Here is a 12,147-nt window from a genome sequence, read left to right as displayed (position 1 = left end):
CCATGGAACAGAACATTCAAACAGCCTCCTGCAAGGACATGGGCCTTGCACAGATCTGCACCCCCCGGATGAATTCCCTTGTGATGGAACAGCTCAGTGACATAGACTTTCCCAAAGAAAAGCTACGCTAGGACAGCCACCATGCTATTTCATTAGACATACCGGTCATCATCACAAACAGAAAATGGCATGGTAAAATGCAATGAAACTAGTGTTAGAAGTCACAGAACTATCCATATTCTTCAAACAGATTTATCAACCCCTGTTTTATCTGTTAATACCCCACAGATGAAACTGGCCCTTCTAAATGTTAGATCACTAAATAACAAAACATTTCTAGTTAATGATTTGGTCAAAGAAAACAAATTAGAATGCATCTGTTTAACAGAAACCTGGCTAAACAACGACACGGCAACAGCAACTTTGATAGAAGCGTGTCCGCCAGATTACAGCTTCCACCAAGTTTGTAGGAAATCCAAAAAAGGTGGAGGAGTCGCAGCTATTTTCTCCTCTGAACTATTGTTCAAAATCACTGAGCTAGGTGAATTCACCTTGTATGAATATTTTGCTATGGAGCTCAAAACCGAATCAATACTTTTTGTCATTATTTATCGGCCACCCAAGCACTCGCCAATATTCATACAATAATTCTCTGAACTATTATCACTATGTGTCACTAGATATGACAAAGTAGTTTTAAACGAAGACTTAAATATCCAAGTAAATAAAAAAGCCGACCCAAGAACTATTGAGCTCTTAAATCTCCTAGACAGTCTCAACCTAACTCAACACATAACAGCCAACACACCGGCACGGAAACACACTAGATCTAGTGATAACAACTGGACTAAATATCAATAATATCTCAATAGCTGATCTACCCCTCTCAGACCATCATTATATACTTATTAATGTGGAAATTATCCTAACAAAAACCACAAAAGAATTCTTAGTCCAAAGAAGATATTTAGGCGATACAGCTATGATGACATTTTCTGAACAATTTTCTCTATATGAACCAACTAATCATGATTGCTCTCTGAATGAAATGGTAGAGAACCTCAATGATGCACTATTATCTGTGTTAGACTCTGTTGCACCGCTGAAAACCAAAAAGAAGTCCACAAGCAAAACCTCCCCATGGCTGAGAAATAAAAATGTTAGTGAAACTAAAAGAAAATGCCGTGCAGCAGAGAGAAAATGGAGGAAAACAAAGATCACTATTCACTACAATATCTATAAAGATACACTAACCACCTATAACAAAACCAATCCGTCTAGCGAGGAGAGAATATTTCTCCAACATTATTACAGAAAAGGCCAGAAACTCCAGAGTTCTTTTCTCCACCATTGACCAGCTGCTAAACACTGTCCCTGCCCCCCCCCGCCATCCTCAGCAGTTAAATGTGAAGAGCTTGGTTTGTTCTTCAAGAACAAAATAACTTTGATCAGAGCTAGTACTAGTAATAGTGGGGTCGAAACTGACATCAGTAGATTCTGCAGCATAACCATGAGCACATTTACCTGTATCACACTGAGTGAACTTTCAAAAATAGTCAGTAAATCTAACTCCACAACCTCAGATATTGATCCTATACCAACAACATTCTTTACGCAAGTGTTTAATAGTGTCTCAGGTCCGGTGCTAGAGATTATAAACACATCCCTTCGAACTGGCGTCTTCCCAGATGCCTTCAAAACAGCTGTTGTAAAGCCCCTATTAAAGAAACCCAAATTGGATAACAGTCTACTTGCAAATTAAAGACCAATATCAAACCTTCCATTTATTAGTAAAGTACTGGAAAAGATAGTTTCAGTCCAACTTAATTCTTTTCTTGAAGAAAATAACATTCTGGAAGTCAGGTTTCAGGAAATATCACAGTACTGAAACTGCTCTCACCAAAATAATTAGTGACCTCAGACTAAACTCTGATGCAAATAAAGTCTCTGTCCTTATCCTTTTAGATCTCAGTGCAGCATTTAATACCATTGATCACAACATCCTAATCAATAGACTTGAAAAACTTATTGGGTTTACGGATAGTGTATTGAACTGGAAGAAATCATATATCACAGGAAGGAAGTTTTATGTTAGTTTAGGAGACCATAGGTCTCCTAAACTAGAAGAAACATGAGAACTGCTATGGGGTTGCTCAAGGAAGCTGCCTAGGTCCATTACTTTTTTCTCTTTATATGTTACCACTCGGTGACATAATCAGAGAACATAACATGAATTTCCATAGCTATGCGGACGACACACAACTATATATCCACTGAACCCAACGATGCAACGGCCATCAATTCCATTATCAGCTGCCTGTTGGCAATAAACAAATGGATGAATGATAACTTTCTTAAATTAAATGAAGACAAAACTGAAGTCCTACTATGTGGCCCCAAATCCAAAAGAGAGATGCTTACTAAGAATCTAGGAAGTTTAACCCCCTGGCTTAAACCAGAGGTGACAAGTCTCGGTGTAATCCTGGACTCAGATTTGAATTTCAACTCCCACATTAATAAAGTGACCAAAACTGCTTTCTTTCACCTGAGGAATATGGCAAAGGTACGACCATTCATAAACCAAAATGATGCAGAGAATTTAATTCATACTTTTATATCCAGCCGGCTGGACTACTGTAACGCACTTTTCGCTGGTCTTCCCAAAAAAAACACTGAAAGACTACAGCTCATTCAAAATTCTGCAGCTAGATTATTAACCAAAACTAAAAGGAGAGAACACATTAGTCCTGTCCTAGCTACTTTACACTGGCTCCCTGTTACCTTCAGAATTAACTTTAAGGTCCTATTCCTCACATACAAAGCTCTACACGGACAAGGACCTAGCTACATTGCTAACTCTCTTATAAACTACACACCAGCTAGAACACTGCGATCATCAAATGCAGGCCTATTAGAGGTCGCCGGAAGCAGCCATAAGAAGATTGGTGATGCTGCCTTTGCCAATTATGCCCCAAAACTTTGGAACAAATTAACCATAAATATCAGAGAAGCAAATACGCTAGACATTTTTAAAAGACAGCTTAAAACCTACCTTTTTACCAAAGCATTTAACTAATTTATATCTCAGAAGGGCCTTACAACTGGTAGTAGTTATATTATTGTTTTTATAAATTTGCTTTGTATTCCTGCAAAGATTGCGGCTTGTGTTTGACTTTCATTATTATGTGTTACATTTTATCAATTTTGTTGAGTTATTGTATTTTGTTATTCTGTAGCTTTTATTATTATTATTATTATTTTACTTAATTTTAGTTTTTAATTTTTTAATTGAGAAACCACAAAGACTGTGCAAGAGTGCATGTGTTTTGTTATATGGTTGGAAACTGCAAGTGGCAGCTCGGATCTAAGACGGATTTGAGAGACCCCAGATAGAGTGCGGCTTGTCTGGTTTGTTATATGTTTGGAAACTGCACGAGGCAGCTCGGATCCAAGACGGATTTGAGAGACCGTAGATAGAGTGCGGCTTGTCTGGGTTGTTATGTGTGGAAACTGCAAGTGGCAGCTCGGATCTAAGACTGATTCGAGAGACCGCAGATAAAGTGTGGCTTGTCTGGGTTGTTATATGTTTGGAAACTGCACGAGGCAGCTCGGATCCAAGACGGATTCGAGAGACCGCCGATAGAGTGTGGCTAGGTTTGTTATATGTTTTTAGATCTATCACTTTTATCACTTGTATTATTGTTTTTGTTGATTTTATGTAAAGCACCTTGAGCTACAATTCCTGTATGAAATGTGCTATATAAATAAAGTCTTACTTACTTACTTACTTACCCATTACAAGTGGAACAGCATTTGTTGATTTCTTAATCTGGGTCTGAAATATGTTGTGCTTTTGGCCGTGTTCAGACTTAGGCGTCTGTTTCAGGCAGAAAGAGGTGACAAGGATGTTTTTTCCAAGTAGCTACAAAAGAAATTGCTGGTGTTTTTTTTATTGCCATAACAACCGTGAGCTAATCTGGAGTTAACTTTAGCTAACATGCTAGTTTGTCTTCCAATTTAATAGATTACTGTTCATAACAAAACGCTTTTGTTTTCAAATTGTATCTCGACTCGCAGTATCACTGGCTCAGTTGACGCCACTCACACAGTTTCTTTTAAATTGGTAATCTACCGGCCACCAAATTTTCGGAGTTTTCGGGCTCCACCAATAGGCTAACAGTGTCTGAGAAGTTGTCATGCCCTATGATTCACCGTAAAGAACAATCGTATGCCAGGGTCATGATGAGATATAGATTAGCATTCATGAGGTGTTTTGCATTGACTATTTATGGCTAAAAATGGGCGTGTTCAGGGCGGGGTACAATGCTGATTCGCGTACGCACACTTGTGGGTAATCTCTGATTTATAAAGGGAACATTGCGTACAGGTGTGCGTACGCACAGTTTTAGAAATCTGAATTTTTGTGTGCGTATGCCATTTTAGGCTTTTGGGCGTACGTACACTTTTAGTAAGAATCCTACGCACAGTTTTATAAATGAGACCCCTTGTCTGGTTACATATACACACCCATTTTTGGAGGAGAGGGAATGTTCCCAAGAAAAGAAGGGAGGTAGGCCTGCAGAGAATTGTGGGATAAATAAAGGATTTCCTATGTGCTAATGTCAATCACAATAGGTAGATCTGCTTTGCCTTATTTATTCGTCTTGTACTTGATCTAATTTTTCATTACTATTTACTGTGTGTTCCTATTGTAAACTACACTCACTGGCCACTTTATTAGGTATACCTCACTAGTACCGGGTTGGACCCCCTTTTGCCTTCAGAACTGCCTTAATTGTTTGTGGCATTGTTTCAACAAGGTGTTGGAAACATTCCTCAGAGATTTTGCTCCATGATAGCATAATTTAGTTGCTGCAGATTTGTGGATGTCATTGGAATACAGTGAACTCATTGTCATGTTCAATAAACCAGTTTGAGATGATTTGAGGATTGTGACATGGTGCATTATCCTGCTGGAAGTAGCCATCAGAAGATGGGTACACATGTGGTCATAAAGGGATGGACATGGTCAGCCACAATACTCAGCAACAATACTCAGGTAGGCTGATGCTCGGTTTGAACTTCAGCAAGTTGTCTTGACCACGTCTACATGCCTAAATGCATTGAGTTTCTGCCATGTGAGTAACTATTTGTGTTAACAAGCAATTAAGGAGGTGTACCTGATAAAGTGGCCGGTGAGTGTATGTTGTGTATAATAGTCAGTGTCTGCCTGATTGTATAACAAACACATTTTGGCTGTGTGTTCTGTTTTTCTCTATTCACTTTACATGTTGTCCTCTGACCATGCCTCAAAGAGACAGACTTAGCTAGAACATGTCTGACCTGATTATTATTCTTGTAAAAGCAGGTACTCTCTCAAATCACGTGGTAGTCGTTATACTTAATTATATAATCACACTTAGTGATAAAGTTCTAGTGGAGACAAGACAGCAATCTATTAGTCATTAATACAATTATTAACTGTCCCATACCGTTAAATATCAGTGGTTCTGCCAATTTCATCAGAGCAATGTCATAGTCCAGGCCTTTTGGGCGGTAGCGATCGTGGTACATTATCTTCTCCACAGCCAAAGCCTGAGCTCCGTTGACTGGTTGCTCTATCAATCCTACATGCACTGCCCACAGGGTAGGGTATGCAAACCTGAGAAGGTAAGTGTAATGATGCTCGGTAAAGGGTAGGTTCAATTTATTCTCTGGGTATGAGGCTAAGACACATATGGACTACACTAGATGAAAAAACATTCAGACGGAACTATAATTTAACTAGGCATGCACCGAATCCAGATTTTTGGGGTTCGGCCGAATACCGAATCCACTGGTTAAGATTCTGCCAAAACCGAATACCGAATCCTTCTCCCATCCTCAGTCCATTAACACAGTATTCACATTAATGAAGTAAACAACATCCATAGCAGTGTATTTTTCATTTTATTGTATTTTAACTGTAAAAAAAAAGAATAGGCAACATTATGCCAGGAAGACTATGTGGGAAAAACTATTTTGACAATTGCCATATGCCTATGTTTACCCTATCTCAAGATCCAATCAATATCCAAAATATTAGCCATTTAGATTTCTGGATTTTACTTTGGATGTTTCATATGCAAATGTTTTAACAGCGGAGATGTTGTGTATTGTTAGGGGTCCTTGCCACCACGAGACAAATCGGCATTGCAAATTGAACATTTAGCTGGACTTGAATCGCCTTCTTTTGACTTAAAGTACTACCAAACAACACTTTCTGCTCAAGAGTTCCATTTTCACTTTCTCTCAGCCTACTGCATTGAACGGTCCACTACGTATACACCTTCCCACAATCAACGGTGGCGTCCTTACGTTGTAGGGTTCAGTGGAAAAAAAGGTTCTAATGTTCTACCAAACCCCGTCAAAACGCCCAATATTTGTCCGAAACCGAACCCCGTCAAAAAGCCCAATATTCATCCAAAACCGAATCCTGCAGTCGGTGCATCCTTATACCCTTACTACGATTCTAGAAAGTATCCCAGAAGAAGATTTAGAATGTCCCAATACATAGTATGTCAAATGCAGTATGCCAAAATTACCACAATGTCTTACGTAATCCGATGGCTTTTTGTAGTGTGCAAGCCAGCATGCTTTTCTGGCTATTATGACCCACAATCCTTAGCGTAGCAGACGATACTTCACATAACGCAATGTTATGATGAAGTAGTATTTCCCAATTGTATGTATACTGTTGCAACAGTACGTACTATGTGCATGTGCAGTATGCACTAAAAGAAGAAGTATGAGATGTGAGACGCAGGGAGGGACTTGAATAACCAAATTATGGACAAGACAGCTGAAACTAACAAACCGAACAACTCAACTAATAAGCGAACTGAAACTAAGATTTAGACAACCAGTCACAGGAGAAACTTATCAGATCAGGGACGACAAACACACTGGTGGGAATCACAGGTTAGAATTTCAACATAAAAACATGGCAAATTAGGTGACTAGACATGGCACAAAAAATCTTGACTCACCCGTACACACAGTGAGCAGCAGTTAGGATCCAACGTGAAGTTATGATTGAACCTCCACACAAGTGTTCATTCTGGAAGTGCAGGCTCACCTGCCAGGGGAACTGACCTGATGCAGACACGTTACCCCCTACAATACGTCTGCTGAAACGAGGCCTGGTGCCACAGTCTGTACACAGACATACAAAGTACAGTTTATCATTATATGATACATTATGACATTCACTGGGATATTTTAATTATTTATGCATTTTATGCACAAATACAGAAATGCATTAATCAATTATAGTTTACTTCACCTAGACATTTTATTGTGGTCACCCTGCCTGAGCTGCATTGGGTCTTACTGGAGAGAGTTAGGAGAGGGAGGACAACAAAAGATCACCCTCACATTAACTGGGTCTGCTGCTTTATCCAAAATATTTTCAAATCCCCCCTACAGATTCTGAAATAATTCAGGTTGTTCTTTAGCATTTTTTAAATGCTAGTGGAAGTGATGGGGGCAGTTGTATTTACCTGCCCTGTCAAACCACATCTCAAAATTTCAAGTAAAATCATGACAATTTTACAAATACTTTTACATCAGACTACTGTACCTGAGGTGGCTGGCATTATGGATCTTAATGGCCTGCTGCAATCCAGAACGGTTGATGTTGATGGAGATCAGATTGTTCTGGAAGTCCTGCTCTATGGAGGAACAGGGAAGGGAGCTGGACTCCACATATCTGTGGGACCAGATCAAGAGACAGACATTTAAATCCCTCACCTTTCGGCGAAATTCGCCGTTTTAAAACGAAAATAGGTGACCTACGTTTTTTTTTTGGGGGGGGGGGGGGGGGGGGTATTCATATTCAGTGAACTGCGAACAAGTGTGCGTGTCAGAAGGGAGCGCGAGTGCATGGAGATATTAACGCGAATCACCAGTGCAGTCCACCATTAGAAGCTGAAAGCACTGCTGGCTTCTGCGATTTGGTGAATGATGGTTTCAATATTTTTTTTATTTTCTGGTATATCTAAGTTACCCAGGAGCTCTGTTGACATAGACTTAGCTAACATTAGCTAGCGTTACAGCTTGATGAATTGAGTCATTGAACACAGCAGGAGAGAACGCAACGTTAGCCAGCTAGCTAAAGCCCCGGGGGAAAATTCCAAATGAACGTATGCAGTAGTGATGGGAAGTTCGGTTCTTTTTACTGATTCGGTTCTTTGAATCTCGTTCAGTAAAATGAACGAATCTTTTTTCGAGTCATTTGTTCATTTCAGGGGGGGGGGGGGGGGGGGTTGGGGGCTATACGTCCACTGCAAAGGACGTATAGCCCCTATACGTCCACTGTAGGTTAGTGCATGACATGTGCACCAGCAAATACTATTTCAAAATAAATTCCTGCATTAAAATAATGTATCATGAGTTTGTATGATTTGGTCATGTATTATCACACTAGCATTTAATTATCACGTCAAACAATTACACTGCACTAAACTGTAAGTGTAAATGTAAAGTGAAAATAACAAAACCAGTCAGTATGATGACTTGAGCGAATATCATTCATTCACGTCTTACTAAAACAGCGGCCACGCGAAAGGGAATAAGGAAACTGTTTCCTCTACTAAAAAATACAATGCGGGTCACGTGAAAAAAGGATCCAAAGACTCGTAGAAAGACCGAGTCGGGGAAGGAACTAATCATTCGTTTCCTCTAGCTACAGAGCCTATGCAGGTCACGTGAAAAATGATCCAAAGACTCGTAGAAAGACCGAGTCGGGAAAGGAACGAATCGTTCGTTTCCTCTTGCTACAGCCTGTACAGGTCACGTGAAAAATGATCCAAAGACTCGTAGAAAGACCGAGTCGGGAAAGGAACGAATCGTTCGTTTCCTCTAGCTACAGAGCCTATGCAGGTCACGTGAAAAATGATCCAAAGACTCGTAGAAAGACCGAGTCGGGAAATGAACGAATCACTCGTTGAGAGGACTCGTTACTCCCGAGTCCTTATAAGGATTCGTTCAAAATGAACGAATCGTTCACGAACGACACATCACTAGTATGCAGCCCTTAGTGCTGCTCACACAGAACAGACAGATCGAAAGCTAATGTGAGACAATATAAAGATGTAAAACCAGGCTAAGAAACGTAAACGTAAATACCTTCACTAGACAACGTTTTACCAATTGGACCGATTATTGTTTCAAGCTCCCAAAACGATTTTTTGCTCAAATCAGCCAAAATAATTTGCTCACTCGCTATGCATTAAGCATGGAACTCCCTAACTAGCCTCACATCAGGCACAGAATGTGCATGCATTAGCAGGGTGCTCGCTGTGGTGGCGTGTATGGGACTGGTTCTGGTGGGCCGGTCTGGATCAAAGTCCTGAGCCTATTTTTACTCCCAGTCCGTCCCTGCCGTTCTATCAATAAGCGGACCTGCCAACCTGTATGCAATTTGTGTAGCGGATAAGCATTTTGACTTCAAAGTACGCTGGTACTTGTATTGGCTGTCATTCATGATACAAGAGTAGACGAGTTAAGTTACAGCATGTCCACCATCTCTTGTGGGGGTTATGCATTAAGCCATTTGTGGTGTCCTTACCACATTGTGCCTCATATACTGTAAATGTTAGACCCAGTGACAGGCTGGCATGAATGGCTTGCATAATACTTAGTAAGGAGGCCATAATAATTTTTGACTCATGGCTTAAGTTAAGTTTTTCCAGCTCTCCCCAGGTTGGCAAAAAAAGTAGTTCAATATGCATCAGATTGATGCTTTAAAATATGGAATATTTAAAATGTTCTTATGGGGGAGCATGCACCCGGACCCCCTTAGAGGGGTAATATCCTTCTCACCTTTTTCACCCCTGACCCGTTTTCATGCCAGAAGAGAGGCCAGTTATACTGTGGCTACGGCTCAATTGTCCAAAGTGAGACCCGTCCTCTGTTTCATTTGTCAACACAGTGAAGGTGGCCGGGTCAAAATAAGTACTTATTATAAGCAAGGTTAGCAGACCATTTTGACCAGTTGAGATATATCCACCCAACGTGGTACAGTATGCAGTACAAAATGGTAAAGTCAGGTTGATCAGAAGGTTGCTGGTTCAATTCCCGGCTAAGCCAAATTACGTTGTGTCCTTGGGCTAGGCACTTCACCCTACTTGCCTTGGGGGAATGTACCTGTACTTACTGTAAGTGCTCTGGATAAGGGCGTCTGCTAAATGACTAAATGTAAAATGTAAATGTGTTTGACGGAATTGAATTTCCATGCATCCTTCTCCTACCTGGCATAGCCCAGTTGTTTGCAGGCGGAAACGCCAAGGGCAGAGTTCCATTCATCAGAGCACACTGTCTTCCATTCCCCTTCACTACGTACCTGCAGCACAGAACTCTTCCCACTCAACCTCACTGTATAAATAGGCAACAGAGAGAGAGGCCACAGTCTTAATGAACAACATGTCTTTAAAAGGTAATCTGATAACATTATAAAAATAGTGAGGGAGAATATTGTTAGCTTTTGGTAACTTTACTGTGTGCATGTGTGTGTGCGCACCACAGCTGAGCTCGTCCTCGCCTTCCTCACAGTCCACAATTCCATCACACTGAGCCGAGCTGCTGATGCAGCGGGATGATGTTCCACAGCGGAACTTCCCCTCACAGCTCAGACCCACTTGGGGGACATTATGGGGATGCAGATAAACCACAGAAAGGAGAAACAACATAGTCTATGGACTTTGTGACGACAAGGGGGACACAATATTGGGTGCACTCCACTGATAGGCAAAGCAAGATTATGTGAATAGCACATTTGAACAACAAGGCAATTAAAAGTGCTTCACATAAAACCATTAAAAGCATCAACACATAATGCAAAAGGAAACAAGATTTAAAAACAATTAAGAACATTCAATAAAACATTAAAAACAGTCAAAAAGAAATAAATAAAATAAAAGTTGCAGTGCAGTTTAAGAAATAAAATGCTGGGGTGGGATGCAGAAATGTATATCCTTGAATCTGCTTCAATTAAAGGCAACAGCAAACAGTAAAGTCTTCAATCTGGATTTAGGGGAGCTGAGGGTCTCAGCAGACATGCAGCTTTCAGGAACCTTGTTCCAGATATGTGGAGCAGAAAAACTGAACGCTGCTTCTCCATGTTTAGTTCAGGGGCTGGTTGCACAAAGCACCTTAAGTTAAGATTTTCCTTAAGGTCAGAGTCAAGGTTTCCTCAAAATATAATCGGTTGCACAAAGCACCCGTAAGTGTTTTCCTTAGGTTTCCTTAAATGTTCCCTTAGTATTTAAGGTTTTCTCCTTATCTTGGTATACTTAAGGATTCTCTTAAAGTTTGTAAAGCGTTGCACGAAAGACCTTAGCAAACAAAGTACGGAAGGAAATTTAAGGTACCTCTGACTTATTCTTTACCGCAATATGGCTGTGTTTATGGAATTAAATTAACCCATCCTACACCTATGGCACTCTGTAAAGCTACTGTGCTGCAGTCTAAACATGAATACTATTTATGCGTCGGCTACTGCTGTAAATAAAGTAGCTATAGACTAATATAAATATAATATTGCCTAGCCTCACGCTGGTAAATGCAGTGTAGCGTAACTGTTGATCTCATTTTGATTAGTTACCTAAGAAGTAGGCTAGCGCTCACTTTTTAAAGATGTTACATTTAAAGTTGATACCACCAGTTTTATTGGACTCCCTCCTGAAATTGGTTATCTCTTATTTGGACATAACAGTCAAGTTATCATAGCTAGCTCTAGCATATATTTTTTATTTCTTGAATTGACCGCTTCACCAAACTTCTTGAGGTTTATTTTTGATGCAATTTCATCCTACATTTGTTGTTTTTTGTTTGCAGTTATTTGTGGATCAAATTTACGTTTTAGTATGTGCTTTTGTATTCGTGTATAAGCACAATATTTTCCTCCTCTGACCAATTTGGTTTTCTTGCCTTCTTTTCGTAGGTCTATAAACTAGCTACTAGCTAGCTCTAGCTACGAAGGTGATGCACTAACGATTCAACTAAACAACGCGGTCTCCGTGGAAACGGTCGAATTTTACTGCTGTGAAATCTTGTTCGATGTAGTAAATCCCTTAACGTTTCACCTTAGCTAAGGAAACCATTTAA

The 12,147-nt window shown here is 40.1% G+C and overlaps 1 protein-coding gene across 1 annotated transcript in view; it reads right to left on the bottom strand.

Moving 5' to 3' along the window:
- The window catches only part of tmprss3a (transmembrane serine protease 3a), a gene marked incomplete at its 5' end in the record, with an annotated part of 61,470 nt that extends 50,792 nt beyond the window's left edge, over nt 1-10,678 (bottom strand). The window contains 6 exons of the mRNA XM_047051815.1: nt 5,493-5,662; nt 7,029-7,194; nt 7,325-7,371; nt 7,622-7,750; nt 10,293-10,416; nt 10,562-10,678. Of these exons, the coding sequence (XP_046907771.1) occupies nt 5,493-5,662; nt 7,029-7,194; nt 7,325-7,371; nt 7,622-7,750; nt 10,293-10,416; nt 10,562-10,678 (753 nt within the window). The remainder of the gene's footprint in view (nt 1-5,492; nt 5,663-7,028; nt 7,195-7,324; nt 7,372-7,621; nt 7,751-10,292; nt 10,417-10,561) is intronic.
- Between the last annotated feature and the right edge of the window lie 1,469 nt (nt 10,679-12,147).

The sequence above is a fragment of the Hypomesus transpacificus genome, unplaced genomic scaffold (assembly GCF_021917145.1).
Source record: "Hypomesus transpacificus isolate Combined female unplaced genomic scaffold, fHypTra1 scaffold_180, whole genome shotgun sequence".
Taxonomy (NCBI): Eukaryota; Metazoa; Chordata; class Actinopteri; order Osmeriformes; family Osmeridae; genus Hypomesus; species Hypomesus transpacificus.
The sequence above is the reverse complement of the archived record's forward strand: the minus strand, read 5'-3'. Positions and strand labels throughout refer to the sequence as shown.